The 20,251-nt window shown below is 45.8% G+C and overlaps 1 protein-coding gene across 1 annotated transcript in view; it reads right to left on the reverse strand.

Moving 5' to 3' along the window:
- Positions 1-20,251, reverse strand: part of SH2D4B (SH2 domain containing 4B) — a 107,958-nt gene that overhangs the window by 21,844 nt on the left and 65,863 nt on the right. Inside the window, exon 6 of the mRNA XM_077350816.1 lies at positions 17,465-17,592. Within this exon, the coding sequence (XP_077206931.1) occupies positions 17,465-17,592 (128 nt within the window). The remainder of the gene's footprint in view (positions 1-17,464; positions 17,593-20,251) is intronic.

Consider the following 20,251-nt stretch of genomic DNA (forward strand, 5'->3'; position numbering starts at 1 on the left):
TGTAGATGGCCTTCCACTTATCCCCGTGTCTCTTTTCAAAAAGATGTGACCTGAAATAACTTTATACTATTTTGGTATTAATGGGCCATAATTGCTTTGGATTTCCTGCCAAATTCTATGACAGGCTTTTACCAGTTATACAATGGCTTTCTGAAGATCCAAACCCACAGAGATCCCTTCCTCTCCAGCCGCAGGACCTCCATCTTCAAAGGGCTGAGTCTCAGGTGACTCTGCTTGATCCAAACTTGCTTCCAGTTGCTTCCTCTGCTTGATCCAGTTGCTTCCAAGCAACTGGCAAAAATCTCAGGGGGTGAATCCGGTTGACCATCCATATAATCCCTGTTCCTACACTCTATGTCTCCCCAGCAGACCCCTCTGAGGCTGTGGACAGCCCGCTCTTCACAGCTTATGTGTAGTCTGCTGCAAAGACATTTAAAGCCTACCAAACAGCTGATCCTCAGGGAAAATATCAACTATTTGTCAGGGATCTCAGGGTTTTTCTCAGTGAGCCAAATCTGCTGAGTTAAGCCCGACTTGCCCGATTTGCCTTGTTTAAACTGAAGGAATGTGCAATTTGGCTTGGATACATCCCAAAAGTCCCTGAATCAGCATTGATTCAGTTATCTTCAAGCTTATCCTCACTGAATCATCCACCCCAAGTCAGAACACCATTGTAAATAATTTAACTAGGTGTTCCAGAATGAATCAAAGCAAGGAATCTGTGATCCTGGCCACACACATGACATCCTTTTCCTGTTTAATGGAGCTTTCCCCCCCTTGAAACCCAACAAAAAAACCCTTACTTATCACATTTGTACCTTACGTTTCTTCCCAGGAGTACATGGGAATATATCTTGACCGCTTGAAGGCTCTGCTCTTATACGAACCTCTCATATTACGGCGTTTGTAGATAATGTTTTCAGAATTAATTAACAAATCTGGGTAATGCTGTTTTATCATAACTATATTATGTATCTTTTGGATATCTTGCTCCTAGTGCCAATAAAGCCTTCTGTCTATCTACATGAAGCCGTTTCATTTGTTGAGCAATGCTAGCTTAGGAGAATGAGATGCTAAGGGAGATCCACTTTCCTTCCCTTCCGTTCCTTTCCGGAGCTCCAATGAGCAGACGATCCTGAGCAGTGACTAAAAGAATCATCCATTATTGACGAAAGGAAAATATGCCAGACAGAAATTTGGCAAACGAGTAGGTTGCGTTTGGGTCACCGTCTGGCATCAGAGTTTCGTAACCAGAGTGTGTGATAAAAGTGGTAAGATCAGCTGTACCTAAAAGTGGTTAAGAAAGGCCATTCCAAGGTTTTGTGAGACCGAGTGCCAATTTTACCCAAATGTGCAGAGATGATCCGAATATGGAATGCAACAAAATCTGCCTGTAGCACTTCAGAGGAGATAGTATTAAGGTGAGCTAAAGCAGATGCAGTAGCAATTGGGGGGGGGGGGCTGTTCAGTGTCTTCAGAACCAGCTTGGTGTAGTGGTTAGGAGCGTGGACTTCTAATCTGGCAAGCCGGGTTCGATTCCCCACTCCCCCACAAGCAGCCATCTGGGTGACCTTGGGCTACCACAGCCCTGATAAAGCAGTTCTGACTGAGCAGGAATATCAGGGCTCTCTCAGTTTCTCCTACCTCACAGGGTGTCTGTTGTGGGGAGAGGAAAGGGAAGGCAGCTGCTTTGAGCCTCCTTTGGGTAGAGAAAAGCAGCACATAAGAACCAACTCTTCTTCTTCATTAATATCAGGGCTCTCTCAGCTTAAACCGCTTTGAGACTCCTTCGGGTAGAGAAAAGCGGCATATAAGAACCAACTCGTCTTCTTCTTCTTCTTCTTCTTCTTCTTCTTCTTCTTCTTCTTCTTCTTCTTCTTCTTCTTCTTCTTCTTCTTCTTTTATAATGGCAGAATCCAAGGAGATAAAATGCCAAAAAAATTGGCTCTGCTCATTCCACAAACGTTGGATAGTGTACTTTCAATGCTATTTAGTAGATTGCTGGGGAAAATGGAAGGCAGCAGGAAAAGAGGAAGAATCAACCAGAGAAAGATGGACTCAATCAAGGTAGCCACAGCCCTCAGTTGGCAAGACCAGAGCAAGACTTTCGATGCTAGGAAATTTTGGAGAGCATTCATTCAGATGTCCAAAGTTAATTGACACAACTTAACTCGCACAAAAAGCTGTCCTAGTGGTTAGATGGTTCCAAGCTACCTGGAGGCTGCCGCATGGTATACTTGTAAAGTGAAAGGAACAGCATAGTATGCATACAGCGTTCTGGATGAAATGGGACTCCAATCCCAGGAGGAACAAGCTGGTAAAAATAACCGCAGTATAAATATGATGAAACGATTGCATTGTTTCAGTAACCTCGTAAAGCATCGCAGCTATTTCCTCTCTTGGGAAGGTGGGGGGAATCTAATTACTAACACAGAGAAAATGTAGCCTCATTTATTCTGCTCTTTCTTAAGCAGCTATGGATTTCATCAGCAGTCACAGAAAACGGCAGGCCAGCTTGGAGCTGCATTATTACCTGGAGAAAATGGCCCAGAAAAGGGGAGAAAAGAAAAATGGAAGCCATTGCCAACAAAAGAGGGAAAAATTAAGAAAGAAAAAGATGGCATTTCTTTCTAGCTCGCGTATCCATTTTAAAGCATGAACAAATGGTTGTCCTGATCATTTTCAGTGTTCTCCCTTTGCAGAAAAATTGTACATAATTTGTGTCAGTTAGATTAGATTTTGCTGGGGTAATTGCATGCTTGCATAACCTCATGCAGGGCTGAATACAAATCCCGTTGCCATGCATGCCGCATTGGGATGTACCTCGCAAATGTTGGGTGTCATGTTAGTCTGTAGCAGAAGAACTAGATTTGATTCCTGCATCCCCTTAGGGGGTTTTCATGTGCCAAAAGGTTGTCAAATGATATGGAAAAGCCCAGTGATGAATTTCATGATGTTAACGCAGTGCCGTCATTTGGAAAAGCCTTCTCATGGTGACTTACCAGGTGCCTACATTGTGTGGTTTTTGGCACCTGGCAAAGATACACCTCTTCATCCAGGAGTTGGACATCTAGTTTCGTCTGTGTGCTGTCCTGCCAGGGTGGGTGAGAGGTTATATTTTAAATATTTTTATGTATATTTATTTTATCTCTTTCCCCCCCAGACCATTGTGACCTGCCCTGGGACCATTGGGCATGGGCGCAGGATATAAATCCACATATAAATACAATAAATAAATATTTACAGCATGACATATTTTATGCTATTTTTGGAGAGACTAAATCACCCAAAGAGATGCATGAATGCAAATGACAACCACATTGAAAGAGATGGTGGTGGGCCTGATCCAACCTATGAAACAACGTCATTTGATTCCTGCTGGCCCAACCTAATGCTAATCAAGATTAAGGAAAAAGCTTTTCTCATGGAAACATAGAATCACTGTGGTAAGGCGGGCTAGAGTGTCATACAACGCTAGTCTCTGAGAATCCCTGCTCAGCCATGGAGGCTTGCTGGGTGTCCTTGGGCCAGTCACAATCTCTGAGAGAGCAGCCATGTTAGTCTTAGCAGAAGAGCTAGATTTGAGTCCGATCACCTTAGAGACCAACAGCTTTCTAGAGTATAACCTTTTGAAAGACAACACTCCCTTTCTCAGGTATCTGACTCAAATACAGATGTTCTCCTTTAGAGGGTTATTGTGAGGATAAACTAGAGGAGAGGAGAACAATGTCAGTGGGTTTTGGTCCTCACTGAGGAAAAAGATCAGGTACAAGTGTAAATACCGCATTACTCAACAAGAATAAGAAATTCCTGTTTGAAAAATGGCTGCTCGGTACCTGAGTCATGGTCTTACTCCTGCTCTCAGGAGTTGAGAAAGGTTGAGGGAGACCACTCTTCAACTTTACATCTCTATTTGGGTTTTGAGAGTTAACATGGTGGAATGTGTCATCAAATCATGGACAGTTTATTGCACAGGATTATCTCACAGGGTTTTCAAAACAAGAGGTGGTTTGCCTCTCCACAGCAACCCTGAACCTCCTTGGTGGTCTCCCATCCAAGTACTGCTAGCCAGAACTAACCCAGCGCAGGGTTTCATTGACTTCAATGGCACCATAGGTTATAATGGCGCCGAATCCATTCGACCAGACCCCAAACCCAGAATCCAAAGCAGTGATTTGGGTGACTCAAATTTGGCAAACTCGATTCAACTAGAATCTCAAAAGTACTGAATTTTTTTTTCTCTGCACATCCCTACGTCCCACCACTATTTCTAATTGGTGGTGGTGGAAAGTGCCAGCAAATCACAGCGGACTCATGGTGACCTCATTTCTTTGCCATTGCCTGCCTCTGTCATGACACCAGACTTCCTGGGTGGTCTCCCATTCAGATACCGGCCCTGCTTACTTTACTAGATCTGACGAGATCAGGCTAACCTGGCCATCCAGGTCAGGATGTTCCTAATTAGAACTAGTGTTTAAGATTCCAGAGGAAGGTTGGAATCTCTTTCAAGCTGCTTCATCTCACCCCCTGATGGAGGACAGTCACTTTACAGAAACCTTTGATTATAAAAGTTTATACTGTCTGTTATTCTGAGGAGCGCTTCACACTATTTATTTGCAAAATGAGTATCTCAGTGGACAATCAGACCCAGTTCTTTCCAGAATAGAGAAGATCATATTTTCCCCTAATGCGTGAGTGTAGCTCATCAAAATGCCACCAGGCAGTGGCAACCCAAGCAAGGGGCAAAGGCAAGTGAGAAGCAGAGGTGGTTGCTCCCCCAAAGCAGCTATTCAAATGTCTTTTAACTCGAGACCTCAACAAGGGGCAGAAGCAGAGGCAGTCTGCCATGGCCTTCCTCTGTAAAGTCTTCCTTGGTGGTCTCCCATCCAAGTAGCAACCCTGCTAAACTTTTGAGATCTGATAAGATTGGACTACAACATGCTGCCTTCCCTAGCAATTTAGTGCCACAGAATTTTGTGCCCCTGAGTTCACAGGGGGGCCTTCAAGTCTCAATGAGACCTGGCGGCCCCACTCTCGCCCCGCCCCCTGCCCCCCAATGCTGCTTAGGGCACTGGGGAGAAATGGGAAAACCAGTATGGAGCCTACTGCATGATATCACTTTCACGACGAGCCCGAGGGTTCACCCCAGATGTGACATCACAGTTTTGCCGCAATGCCACCCCGATGCCCCTCGCCCCCAAATTTCCCCCCAGGTGTCGGCCCCTGACAGCCTTTTTGGCCTACGGAAATGCATTCTACTGTAAAAACGTTTGTCTCGTTAAGGTGCTTCAGGAATTTGGCGTTAAGATTCAGATCCTCTTCTGGCCATGCAAATGATGGAGATCTCAGTTCTGAACGGCAAAGGCAGAATTGCCCTCCGCCACGTTTAGAACAATGCACAGGACGGTTGCGTTTCATTTCACAGCCCTTTCTTAAGTGTGAAACCAGTTATTAACCTACAACGTGGGGGTCTGTTTTGACAATGGTATTATTTACGGACGCTTGTAAAGAAAATATGCAATTTGTGCTGCTACCTTGATTCTGCTTCGTGTGATGCTGTCAGAATCTTTGTTCCAGTTAATTAGTTTGTGGAGAGGAGCAGAGGCCATTTGATTTCCTCAGCTTTCCTTCAGATGCTCGAACATTTTGGCCCAGATGCAAAACAGTTTGCTTTCCTTCCCCTTGCTAATCTACATGTGTACATTTAATAATCAAGACAGGCATTAAAGCCAGCTGTGCTACACTTTGGCTTTGTTGTGCCCAAGATAAATGCTTTGGAATTCAGTTACTTCCAGAGATGTCAGGCCCCAATGGGAAGGGATCTCCCAACCGCAGCCACGCTGCCCCCTCTGATCAGCTGGTCAGTGGGGGGACTCACCGGCAGTGGGGGGGGGGGAGACCTAGGCCAATGTTGCAGCAGTATCACCAGTGATGTGGTGAAGTATTTTTTGGCACACCCCAGAAGTGGCATCACTGTGCCACCAGCAATGCAGGACACTCTGGCATTTGGGGCAGAAATCTCTGTAATACAATAGTTTTCTACCATGGAGTGTCGTGCATCACCTGCAACACAATTACATCACTTCTGGTGCATACCAGAAGTAACATTGCTACATTGTTGGCAGCATTGTTGCAACACTGTCCTAGTCCTCTCCCCACTGATGGTAACATCCCGTTTTCTCCTGTTTGTATCTTCTGCCCTGTCCTTTTGGTCCCCCTGGCTTTTTGCTGACATTCCAGTCCCCCTGCCAAGACCCTGTTCACCTATTACCTGTTTATCTGTTCCCACGGTCTTGCCATGAGTGATGCCATGTTCATATGTTACCTGTTTCCAAGGTCTCTTCCCTATCTTGACGTGCTAGTATGCCTGCTTTGCAAAGTATTTTTACACAGATCAGAGACCCAAAGGGGGAGAGAGGCCACTTCTTCCCGGAACTTTTTTTATTGCTTTAACTTTGTATATTCATGGGTTAAAAATGCTTCATAGTGCTGAGGTGTTAGTGTGTACATGGCATGGGAAACTTTGCCTGGGAAGCTTTCATGCCCGGTAGTTTGTTAGGTGTGCCTAATATCCAATTGGGGGGAGGGATCTCAGGGAATTCTTGTATGCTATGCTTGTAAGCTTGCCCTTTAGTTCTAGCAAGGAATCACCTTGCCCTCTGTTCATTACTTTCTTCAATAAAAAGATTTTCTTCCACAATAAGTCTTCTTGCTGGGGATTTGACAGAGGCTTGACACTCTCTTTGACCCTCTCCTACCTTAAGAAGCTTGCTGCTTCAGCAAACCTACTGAGGTATGATGAGAAAGAGTTTGGGTATCTTATTCTGGGCATCAGCAGACCAGGATTCTCCCTCTCTTCCAAACTCCCCTTCAATGCTGGACAAGGGGGAAGAGTTGGAGGCCTGCCGCGGGAGCACTCTAGTATTCCTTGGCGGTCTCCCATACAAATACTAACTTGGGCCAATCCTGCTTAGCTTCCAAGATCTAACAAGAGCAGGGCAGCCTGGGCTATCCAGGTCAGGACTTAAGCATATCCTTGTTCCACTGCATCATTTCTGGAGAAAATCCAGAAGTGACATGGGGTTGCTCTAGGAATTGCCAGAAATTCTATGGTAAAACCATTTTTTAAATTATTTCTCAACACACACAAACACACACACACACACACAGCTCAGCTTGAAAATCACCAAATTTCATAAGGTCCGAGCCATAACCTAATGACAACTTCTTCCATTGTGTGCTGTGCAGGGACATTCTATGCATGCTCAGCACTGGCTCCCTGCCTGCTAAACGCTTTCCCCAGGAAAGCCCAGCAGGTGACCTCGCTTTTAGCACTCAAAAAGCTGGTTACAACTACTGTGGTGCAGAGTCCCTCCGGAAGGCCCTTGGTGCAGCCATAATGTGGAAATACATCAATGTCGTGAAGGGAGGCTAACAGAACACCACCACCACCCCCCTTCTATTCAAATGCAAACAGCAGGAGCTTGTACCTTCAAGGAACTTTGCAGGATGCTATTAGGAGAGCTGCACATTATCTCCTGGCAGCAGCATCGCAGAGCGTGAGTCTGGCTCTCAGTCGTTTGCCATCAATATATGCTGCAGGGCCTGATAATAAGGGGGAAAAGGACCCGGCCGTTCAAAGTTTGCTCCCCTGAGAATCCAAGGCATTGCATCTGATCCCTAAAAGCCTTAAGATATTACTTGGTCTTGTGCCGTAACGCCCCGAAGAGAATGACAACTTCTTCAGCCATGAACTAAATGAATATAAGAAACAGAGCCGGCCCCTGTAAAAAAAATTTTTTTAAACCTTGACGAAATTTCTTCTGTGCAGCCCCACTGAGAGCAGTGCACATCCCAAATGTTCTCCTCAGGGAAACATTCAAGCATTATGAAATTACGTCTCAGCAGCCTCCTCCCCAAACCACAGCTTGATATTAATGCTCAGCGGTGCTCCGCCATGATGGATTAACTCCTGTGCATTTCGTGGTATAACTTCAGCGCTACATGTTGATGCTCCGATATTTCCTCCTATGAATTCCGTAGGGGAGGGTCTGAGATGCCCTCGATGGGAATCACACCGGCTTTGGCTACGGCTAGCTTAGGCCACAGGAAAAGGGCTTCTGCACATGGTGGGAGGAAGCCCCAGTTTGGCAAAACCAGTCATAGTGTTTGTTTTGAAGTAAGCCTCCATTAAATTCCAGTTCTCTTCCCTGCTTTGCTTTATCTTGACTTTTTGAAAGAAATAGATCTTGGTTCTTAGCGGGACCCAGTGTGGCATCATGGCTGACATATGGGGAACCAAATCAGCCATCTGACAGCCAGCCTGGAGCAATCAAGCGACTCCATTTTAGCTCGAAGATGAGCTCCTCCTGCCTGCTGGAACTTCTAGGGGTGGCAGGCAATGGGGGACCCATAGGGATGCTGGTTTCTACTGGGTTCTGCTCACTGCCCAGAAATGCGAGCCAGCTGAGCAGCCCCCACCTGGGGGCACAACTGTGGCTTGTCATCCACACACTTATGGAGGCCCCGACTATGGAGGAGTCTAGCATGCCCCCATGCACAACAACCACCAGACTTTTTTACCATTGAGAAACCCCTGAAATATTCTTCAGGCTTCAAGGAACCCCAGAAGTAGCGGTGCAGGCAACAAGAAGGAGGATGCGCCGGGATGCAGCACACCTGGCATGGCATAGTACAGGGGCATTGTGCCACAATGGGCAGGGAGGCCGGGCCATTAAAAGGTGCCATGTTTGTGAGCCTGGCCTCTTTCACCTGGTAGCTGCAGCCAGAAAGCTTCCTGCACATCCACCCATCATGCTGATGGTTTACAGCTGTCTTTGGTTACATGATGTTAGGGTTGCACTGATTTTGTCACAGCTTGCCGGCTGGCATAGGGTGCAGCCCATTTGGGGGGGGAGCCTGGCCTGTGTACCAGACTCCCCAGGTTAGGGGCCTCCAGAAGAGGGAGCCCAGTGCAAGCAGGGTTGACCCCAAAGGTTTTGCTCTGCCAGGTGGCCTGAGGTGGACCAAGGGAGGTGTGCGCCTCCAAGGGAGGTGTGCGCCTCAGAAGGCACCTCCCTTGTGTGGGATCCTACTGGCAAGGGGACCCGTGTTCCCCATTTGGAAATGGGAGGATTCCTTTAGGGGGCCGCTATGGTCAAGGGGCATGGTCAGCTGACCACTGCAGCAAGTCTCCACCTATGCCATGCTAACAATCTGAGTTTTGTTAATAAAGCTGTGTCCATGTTAAGCCAAGTTATGGTGTGCATGTCCTTCCTGGGACCAGGGATGCCTGCCTGCAAGGCAAAAGAAAAGAACTCTTCCACAGATTTCAGGACAGCAAATTCATTTTTATTCTGAGTCCTCATTCAGCGGTGAACTGAAGTCAAACCTGTGTACCTGATGAAGGTAAGTCTGTGATGATACATCTATATGTGTTCAGGTGTACAATTATGTGCATACCCAATATATGAAAAGGCCTTTCCACAGAGAATGAAAGAATTCCACTCTTTTTTTCCCCCCTTTTTTTTCCCCCAATGCATCAGGTCTTACTGCTTACACCCAACAAATCTACTGTGTGCCTTAATGGTCCTCCACAGCTTTAAATCCATTTTGGATCAGACACCAAGTCTAAATGATAGAAGTCTAAAATCCATCTCCAAATGAAAATTCTGCTATTCAAAGCGGAAGGACTCCCTCCCCGCCACCCACGCGCACACACATACCCTTACATTAACGGACAACAAATTAGAAATTAAAAAAAAATTCCCCTCAGAAACTGCTTTTCAATTAAAGATTAAATAGCTTGAGGGAATTGGAACCATGCCTCCCTCCTCCTTGTTAAATCACTTGGGCTAAAGTGAGAATTCTAATTAACAAAGTTGACTTAATATTTGTCTAGTTGCTTCTGATGTATTTATATATTGATTTTATTTAATGGGAGCTAGGCAAAATAAAAGCTTTGTCTTAAGGAAGTGCTAACGACAACACCGGTGGGAATGAAGGATGGAAGTCAATCAGTAAGGCCATCGTCTCTGGTAGGGTTTCCACAAGAATCAGGGCTTCGGTCACACAGTTCACCTCACTGTTCTTATCCTGCTGTGACTAGACCCTTCCATACACACCCGAGTTACCAATTCTGGGTTGGGAAATTCCTGGAGATTTGGGGGTGGAGCCCGGGGAGGCAGGGCTTGGGAAGGGGCCTTAGCAGGGCATAATTCCACAGTGTCCATCTTCCGAGGCTGCCATTTTCTCCAAGGTAATGGCTATCCATTGTCTAGAGATCGGTTGTCCTTGCAGGAGATCTCCAGGACCCACCTGGAGGCTGGCATCCCATGAAAAATTATGTGCCATTTTGACATCTTCTGCCCTTCATTGTAACCCTTTCCAGATGTTATGATTGCCTATCCTCGAAGACTGGCAACTGCACACACTGGAAGGACACTCAACCCCCCAGCATACACAGGGCTGCTATATTACATGAAAGGGGCCTTACAGTGTGGGCCTCCTGTTTCTTAAAGCTTACAATTGCCCATCCTTCCTCTCCCCACAACAGACACCCTGTGAGAAGTAGTTTTTATACCCTGCTTTGTACTACCCGAAGGAGTCTCAAAGTGGCTTACAATCGCTTTCCCTTCCTTTGCCCACAACAGACACCCTGTCAGGTAGGTGGGGCTGAGAAAGCTCTGACAGAACTGTCCTGTGAGAAGAGCTGTAACAAGGCTGTGACTAGCCCAAGGTCACCCAGCTAGCTGCATGAGGATGAGAGGGGAATCAAGCCCAGCTCACTGGATTAGAAACTGCCATTCTTAGCCACTTCACCAAACTGTGAGACCTCTGAGAGAAATGGGACTGGTTCAAGGTCACCCAGTAAGTTTCATGTGGAGGAAAGGTGGGAAATCAAACCTGGTTCTCCAAATTAATATCTGGAAAGAAGCCTTCTCTTTTACACTTCCTGCAAGTTTTCTTTTTCCTTACGGACACCTCTGGTCCACACAAATAAACCCATGGCTTTGTGAGCAGAATTGCTAATAAAAACCTCCTGCTGAAAAAAAAAATCAGAGACTTATTTCCTTATTTTCTAATCTTCTGCTGTTTCATCTGTTGTAACATCAGTATGATAAGGACTGCCTCCCGCTGTTCCCAGAGTGACAACATTTTGCATTTTTGATCTCTCTGCATATTTCTATGTAATCACATGGTGTGCCCCCATCCCCCCCTTTGTAGTGCGATTGCAAAAGACAAGCAACCTACAGAGAGCCCATTTGCAAGCATGATTTTACTTTGGCAGTACTCAAATACGTATATCATCATTCCATAGGACGGGGTTCCTCCCCCCCCCCCCCAGATTGACAGCTGTAGGAACTCCCACCTACAGATCAATGGTATGCCATTTCAGTATGCCGGACATTGGGGGAAAAGACCGGCAAAAAAGAGCTGACTGTTAAGGTCAGGTGGACATCTACCATAATATTTGCTGTTAATTTAAAAAAATTAAAAAAACATCTAATTCAACTTCTAAACTGAGTGAAAGAATATTGATATCTTTGTTACACTTCATATTGAACGCTTGTTTATATAGCTGAGCCCCAAACTGCCTACTATTTTTTCAGTAACACGGTGGCTGTGTTGAAAAACACATTTCCCTCTTTGAAATGTTTTTCAACACCTGCAAATTAATGTACCTATTCATTCATTTATTCATTCAAAACAGTTATTAGCAACCTTTCTGCCTTACAGAACTCAAGGTGCCTTACAATGCAGATAAAATGCATTAAATACATTTTCGAAACCCCAACATTTAAAAATCTAAGTGCTTTTCTACAGTCTGGTTTTCCTCATTTGTAAGTTCCTGTTTATAGGGGGTGGGGGCTGCTTCTGTTCTTACACTTTCAAGTGGTCAATTAGAAATTACACCAGTTTATGTCTAACACAAAAACATGCAGATACCTGACATAAACGGATGTAATATGAGCAGAGCAAGGGGAGAAGAAACCCAAAGAAATAGGAACGAACAATCAAGGAATATGAAAAGGCGGAAAAGCCCAAAATTTAGAGCTCCTACCAAATTAATCAAATGTGGTTCTAAACGTACATTGGCCTCTCGTATTTCCAGTCTCAGCTGCCTTCATCGACTCTTGACGATGTCATTATATACCCAAACCTGGCCATTAGTGTGGTAACATCATCCTGTTTATTAAGCAAACCCTGAATGACTGAGCTTACCACTGTGAATAATCCAGGAAAAGAAAGAGCCGGTAGCCACCGGGGAAAAAAAAAAAGTTGCCGGAGTTGAAGCAAACAGGGGAACTAATGACAACGAGGAAGATTTAAGAGAAATAACTATGCCTCTGGGAATAGAACAATTGTCACTGGGAGAGATGGGAGGTAGCTATGTGTTTCCTGCATCATTTGGGGGTTGGACTAGATGACCCTCAGGAGGCACCATTCAGCTGTTTTTATATTTTAAAAAAGAATTTAATTTCTTCTTTCCCTGGGAATCTCAATTTTCTGACAGATTACCACTCTACCCCCAATACCACATCGTTTTACAAAGGAGTGGCAGATTATGAATCCTTCCAACCGTCTGCTTTGGAAGCCTTTCTTCAAGTTCTTCCAAAGTTAGGCCGATGACACTTCTGGGAAGAGTCTTCTCATTCATGTCACAAAAGCTCTAGAACTCTGACCCCAGCAAGATCCATCTGTCCCTTCCTGTGACCATCTCCCGCCAGCAGGGGAAGACTTGATCATTTTGTGTGACATTCCCTCGGCGACTCTTCCTTCCTGACCAATGTTTCAATGGCTGTTTTTATAGAATCGTAGAGTTGGAAGGGGTGTTACAGGCCATCTAGTCCAACCCCCACTCAATACTGGATCAGCCTCAAGCATTCAGCATAAGTAGCTGTCCGTCCGTCAGTGAGGGGGAGCTCACCACCTCCTTTGGCAGCTGGTTCCATTACTGAATTACTCTGACTGTGAAGAATTCTTTCCTGATATCTAGCCAATACTATTCTACTCATAGTTTAAAGCCATTACTGTGGATTCTATTCTCTGCCACCAACAGGAACCTTCCCTGCCCTCCCCCAACTACAAGCTTTCAGTTACTTAAAGCCAGCTTGGTGTAGTGGTTAGGAGCTTGGACTTCTAATCTGGCGAGCCAGGTTGGATTTCCTGCTCCCCCTCCACATGCAGCCAGTTAGGTAACCTTGGGTTTGTTGCAGCATTGATAAAGCTGTTCTAACCGAGCAGTCATATCAGCCTCACCTCCCTCAGGGTATCTCTTGTGGGGAGAGGAAAGGGAGGACAATTGTAAGCTGCTTTGAGGCTCCTTCTGGTAGAGAAAAGCAGCATATAAGAACCAACTCTTCTTCTTCTTAAAAAGAGCCACCATGGCCCCTCCCAACCTCCTCTTTCCCAGGCTGAACATTCACAAGTCCCTTAGCCTTTCCCCACAGGGCTTGTTCCCCAGGCCCAGGATCAGTCTCATCGCTCTCCTCTGCACCCTCTCAATTTTGTCCACATGCTTTTTGAGGCCTCCAGGACTGCACGCAGGTCTCCAGGTGCAGTCTAACTCATGCGGTATATAGGGAGTATGACGTCTTGGGATTTTGATGCAATGCCTCTTTTGATACAGCCCAAGACTGCATTCGCCCTTTGTACTGCTGTGTCATACTGTCTGTCCATATTTAACTTACAGTCTGGAAGGACCCCAAGATCTGATTCACACACACTGTTACCCAGAAGTGTATCTCCCCTCCAGTACGCATGCTTTTCATTTGTGTGATCCAGATGTAGAACTCTGCACTTCTTCTTATTGAATTGCATCTTGCTCTCATTTGCCCACTTTTCCAGAATGTTCTATTTTCTGAGGTGTTCACTACATCTCCCAATTTGGTGTCATCTGCAGATTTAATGAAGGGTCCCTCCACCCCCTCATCCAGATCACTGATAAAAATGTTGAAAAACACCAGACCCAGTATGTATTTTCACCTCACTGGTTTCAGTGAGGTGTGCTAGGGATGGGTTGATTTCAATGGCTTCAAACTGCAATGTTATAAAGTATGTTTTAAATTATTCGTCATCTTGGTGACCCTTGTGAGGGCAGAACAGTGGGCTATAAACCATGTAGATAAATAAATAAAATCAAATTATAGGCGTTTTTATTGTGCAGCAGGCATTGAGTTCTCTCCGCAACTCTGAGTCACTGTAGCAAATGCCTCTCATTAGCATCAATACACCAAGGACACGCGGGAGAAACTGGCCATGTTAGCATTGATGATGTGGGATGGAGCCGTGGGCTTGTGTGGCATTTTCTAGCATAGTGGAACAGAAAAGGACATACTGCAGTGCCCCCGATGATAAGATCATTAGACGAAGGTCACATACAGAAAAGGCACTTGCCTGACTCGCATCATGCTATTTAGAATCAAAGCAGATTTAGGGAAAGCTAATGCCACTGGCTGCTGGCTCATTAGTAGGTGCAACTGATATACGATGGGAAATTAAGAAAATAAGATCACGGGAAGAGTCCTGCTGGATCAGTCCAGTGGGCCATCTAGCCCAGCATCCTATCTCACACAGTGGCCAACCAGTTCCTATGGAGGGCCAACAACAGGGCATAGAGGCCAAGACGTTCCTTAGAACATAAGAGGAGCCCTGCTGGATCAGACCAGTGGGCCATCTAGCCCAGCATCCTATCTCACATAGTGGTTAACCATTCCCTGAAGTTGCTAGACCCTGGAGTGTTGCTACCAGTCTGGGTAGACGATATTGACTGTGATGGTCCAATGATCTGATTCAAAAGAAGTCCACTTCCTCTGTTCACCCAGCAAACTTCCATGACACAAGCGAGGAATCGAACCTGGGTCTCCCAAATACACATTTGATACTCTTAACCACTACACCACCCATGCTGTCAGACTTGGAAGGGTTCAGCCATTATTTCTTCCCTGTTCTAGGCCGCAGCAGGTGTGTATTTCAACATCATCTCTCTCCATATTGGTAAATGAGTCTTGGGCACATTCATCTGCCATGGCTAGGAGTCTCCCAGTATACATGGCAGGTAGAACGAAAGGCAACGCATCTGCAAATTCTCATAGGCCAGTAGTGGTGTGTCCCCTTGATTAACAACAAAGTGAGTCTTATCATTCCTAAAACCTCAGGATTAGATTAAAATGTACACTAAAATGAAAAGCCTTTGTGTCTGGGGGCAACTTGTATCCAACGTACAAGAGCTTGCTTCAAGCTCTTAAGCCTTCATCACGCGTCAGCAAACAAGCCTCTCTCCACATCTGTGCTAACACACTGTGCAATCACATTTTTCTCTCCCCTTCCAAATCAGGAACAGCTGTCCAATACAGCAATTTCCCCCCATTCATCATCTACCGCCTCAGCGAATCGGCACTTGACTCCTGGTTAAACACAAAGCAAAGATGTCGGGCGTCTGGTGGCGGGTTAGCAAAGCCCTCTTTCCACCTTGGCAATTAGACCACCGGCATGAATTATTCAGCCTCCCCCTGGCTCTCTGGTTTCCAGGCGATAGCTAAGCCGGCCCTTCCCCCCCTTTGCTTCCTTTCTCCTTGCCATATGTCCCAACTCACATTACCTCACTTGGACGCTCCCTTTCTTTCTTCCTCTGGGAGGCTGAGGCTCTGAAACATTTATCGTGTTTGCTAATACCATATGGGCCCCAACACTTTGCGACAATGGCCTGAAGAACAACAGTCACAAGTCCGTCAGAAGGACGGATGGACTTAAAGAGTTATTAAAAACTAAAATGAGGTGACGAGTTGTGGGGAGGATTGAATTATTTGCGAGGACAGAGGAGGAAAAACACACCCCGTGGTTTCCCAGGGGAACAGCGGATCTGAGTCAACAAGGCAAATCAGCTTTCCTAGTGCTGCCAGAAGGCCGACTGACCTTGGAAATGCCCACTGGGGCCTCCAAAGAGCCTTGAAGAGTTTGAAGTAATTGTCTGGTGCAAACAAATTGCCAAATTACGGGCTGCCCCAGATAGTATTGTACAGATCATGGCAGTTTATGGAACGAGGGGTACATGGGAACCCTCTGGTTTGGCCTGCATTCTGCTCATTGGACAGAGGGATTGGTTGTGGGGCAGTTTAACCGCTCGTAAGGAGCCCGGCCCCATTCAGTGCAGCCAAATGCAATGGGCGGCATTTTGTGCATCTGCATTCTTGCACGGCCCAAGGGAAGCTGTAGACCCCCCAAAATCTGTAGTCATTGTGTGTCACGCCACAGTCAAATATATAAATAAATGATGTAGGTCAGTCATTTATAAATATTATGGGTATTGTCATAAATAAACTGTTTGCTTTTATCAACGTTCCTGTTACCACCATTGCTTGGCTCATGCCTATTTTTGCAGAGCTTTATGGGAGTCATAATTCCCCTCTCCCAGCATTCCCTAATGACCTTACTCAGCCGTTCATGAATCTAGGAAAAAGTTAATTTCATCTGCTGTGCAAATGCAAGAACAGAAACATGGCAAAAGGAAATGACCCTCCAGCACTACAACTACTATACAGTTAGGCACAAAGAAGAAGAGTTGGTTCTTATATGCCATTTTTCTCTACCCAAAGGAGTCTCAAAGCAGTTTACAGTCACCTTCCCTTTCCTCTCCCCACAACAGACACCCTGTGAGGGAGGTGAATCTAAGAAAGCCCTGATAGGTCAGGACAGCTTAATCAGTGCTGTGGCGAGCCCAAGGTCACCCAGCTGGTTGAATGTGGAGGAGGAGCAGGGAATCAAACCTGGCTCACCAGATTAGAAGTCCGTACGCCTAACCACTACACCAAGCTTGCCAGGTGCTCTGCCATAGCAGGTAATCTCCCACCCACCCCATGCTCCAACTCCCAAACTGGTCTATGGAGTAGCAAGAAGGAAAAATGGGAAGGAGGGACATCAATGCAGTGCCATGACATCACTTCCCATACAGCATGGGGAAGTGATGTCACGACATCAGCATCGCTGTAGGAATTTCCCAGATCTCTATGATATTTTCCATAGAAATCGTGGGAAGTTCTACAGTGTCACTGATGCCATGACACCACTTCTACCTGCTCAAAAGGAAGCAATGTCATCAATGTTCCTACAACTAGGCTGACAACCAACAGCTGGTGGCTGGAGATCTGCTATTGAGAGCCAGCTTGGTGTCATGGTGAAGAGTGGCAGCCTCTAACCTGGAGAACCAAGTTTGATTCCCTATTCTCCCACATGCAGCCAGCTGAATGACTTTCAGACAGTCATACTTTGAGCTTTCTCAGCCTTACCTACCTAACAGGGTGTCTGTTGAGGGGAGACGAAGGGGAAGCAATTGTAAGCTTCTCTGAGACTCCTACAGGTAGTAGGAGCAAACTACGGGAAACAAACTATCATCTCTAGGTACTCCTGGCTGCCACCAACCATAGCTTCCAGAAAAAAGCATTTTCTGCTCAAGAACGCTTACCGTGAAACCACGGAGCAATCATGTTCGTATTTCTTTCAAATCCAGCACGGCGTGGCAGCTGCTCCACTTTGAACCACTGAATGATGACTTCTCTGGAGAAAGGCCTCAGAGGCCGCTCCCAAACTTTGCTGTATTAAATTAAAAAAAAAGAAAAGCGGGGTTAGAGGCAGGCAGAGATCATGCTGAAAGGGATTATACCATGCTTACCAAATAAATGGCTTTCTCTCTTATGCTCTGTCTTTTTACAAGTCTTGCAGGCAACTATTGTTTCTCTAAGCAACTTTCAACCATTCCCAAAATGTCTTCTCCAAATTGTGAGGCAAAATTGAGGAGTCAATCCAAACATGAGCTAATTACAGAGCAGTAGCATCTTCCTAAACGTCTTCCTAAATTTTCTTGCTTATGAAGAGGAAGAAAAGGGTTTTTATATTCCATGTTTCTCTACCCTGAGGAGATTCAGAGTAGTTTACAATCTCCTTCCCTCCCTCTCCCTGCAACAGACACTTTGTGAGTTGTGAGGCTTGGAGCTCTGAGAAAACTTTGACTGGCTGAAGGTCGCCCAACAGTCTTCATGTGGAGGAGAGGGGAATCAAGCCCAGTTCTCCAGATTAGGCTAGAGTCCACCATTCTTAACCACTATCCTACACTGTCTCTCATGAAGCATGTCAGGGGTCATGCAAACAGTTCCTAAAGACAGTTCCTAAAATAGCTTCTCTGTGGTAAGCCTTTGCTGCTTGAATGGAAACGTTTACAAGTCATAGAACCTGGAAAGATAGTGTGTTTTTTTCCTCTCACACTAAATATAGGTTGTGTTTATTAAATTAACATTTATCTTCATATGAGCACAGAGGGCCATTTCCCAAATGGCAAGTTGGTTCAACATGACCAATGAGGCTCAGATCACCGTTTTTTCCTCCCAGTTATTCACGGAATCGGGCCCATTCTGAGGTGGTCACAGAGCTGGGATGACTTGCCTTCTCAGTTGCCCAACAGCAAGGGACCATGGAGAAATCTGTGCTCCCTTTTTTGCTTTTGCCGTGGGATACAACGGGGGGCACGTAGGGGCTCGGCCATGCGTAAGTGGGAAAACTCTGGCCACCCCAGTTGGGCATTCACACATACACACACACAGTGTCACTTCATTAATCTACCCTCGCAACCTTCCCCAGCCTTAAGAAAAACCAAGCACGTCCGATTGCATTACAATGAGATTCCAATGTAACAAAATTGCAAAAGGAAACCCACCCGCTGCCATGTTTGGTCAGCGACTTTCCTTCTTTCTTTTTTTCTATAGGATTCATCTAAGCTTTAGTGAGATTGGGGACAGTCTGGTGGGGGGAGCTGGTGTGATAAAACAGCCCACAGCTCACCACGGCAGTCAGACGAGGCACCGCATCAGAAGCGTTCAGAGCCAGAAGTTGAATTGTGTCCAACTGTCCTTAAAATGTAATGCTGGCATACACATTTTAATAACTTTATTTCTGAGAAAACACTTGGATTTAGGACACACAGGAGAACAGGGAAACGAGGAGAATATTGTTTGACAAGCAGCTCCTGAGCAAACACGGAGAGTGTCTCAGAAGGTGCCAATTTCATTCCCTCATTGAGCTGGGAAAAGCAAACAGACGTCCTTAGAGGAGGGACTCTGTACAGAAAGACAGGGAGAGAAACGGACAGCCTGTCAAAGCAGAACAGATTTTCCCAGGCAGAATGGACCAGAATTCTTTGGGTCCTACTTTGGCCCTGATTCCTTTGGGCGACCAGACATCACAATGGCAAAAAACAGAGGTTTGGCAGCCCTTAGAGGGCGTATTTTGGTCCTGCAAAACCCATATCAAAACAAGCATGATTTTCCTTGTCAGCACAAGAGATGCCAGGATGGGGCCATGGAGATGTCTCCTCCTAAGACCCCGAGTAAGCCTAAGTCTAGATAGCAAAGGCAATTCTCTCCCACACAGGTGAGCGGCTGCCCATCCCTGCGGGATCTCTCGGAGTTCCGCAGGGCCTGCAAAACGGAGCTCTTCCGCCAGGTCTGTGGTTGAGGCTGGGGTCGGCGAGGAAGATCAGTGTCCCCCCCTCCATTGTTTAGTGTTTTTTAACATCTTAAGTGATCTAGGCCTCTTTCCTCCCCCCCCCCCCCGAGTGGTAGGGTGGGGATGGGACTATATCTTCCTGCCATGTTTCCTATCTTATTATATTGTTGCAATTCTAATGGAATTTTTATTTACTTTTAATAAGGTTTTAATGTCATTTTATGGACTAGTGTGACCCGCCACGAACTGGCTTCAGGAATGGTGGGGAATAAATATAAAAATGAATGAATGAATGAATGAATGAATGAATGAATGAATGAATGAATGAATGAATGAATGAATGAATGAATGAATGAATGAATGAATGAATGAAATCCACTCCTCCACGCGGAGACAGCCGCTGTTCTGCTAGGTGGCCTTGTGCTCGCTACACGAGTCGCTGAAGCGAATGCATTGCATTTAAACACCTGGATCTTTTCATCTATGAAAGAAGACAGAGGAAGGAACACGATAAGGGAGATCCGTGTGCGACTGGGAGCAGTGAGGACAGAACGAATAACATGGAGATACGATTCACTCATCCCCGATGCACAGAACACTCCGGAGATCATCCGTCGAAACGGACAGGCAGCAGGCTGATGAAAATTTTTTTTGAACAAAGCGTTTCTTCACTGTGTGATGTGATGCGATGGCCAAGAGCAAAACCAGCTTTTTAAAGGATTAGAAAACTACAAGGAGGGCAGATGAGTCGGTG

The sequence above is a fragment of the Paroedura picta genome, chromosome 8 (genome assembly GCF_049243985.1).
Source record: "Paroedura picta isolate Pp20150507F chromosome 8, Ppicta_v3.0, whole genome shotgun sequence".
NCBI lineage: Eukaryota > Metazoa > Chordata > Lepidosauria > Squamata > Gekkonidae > Paroedura > Paroedura picta.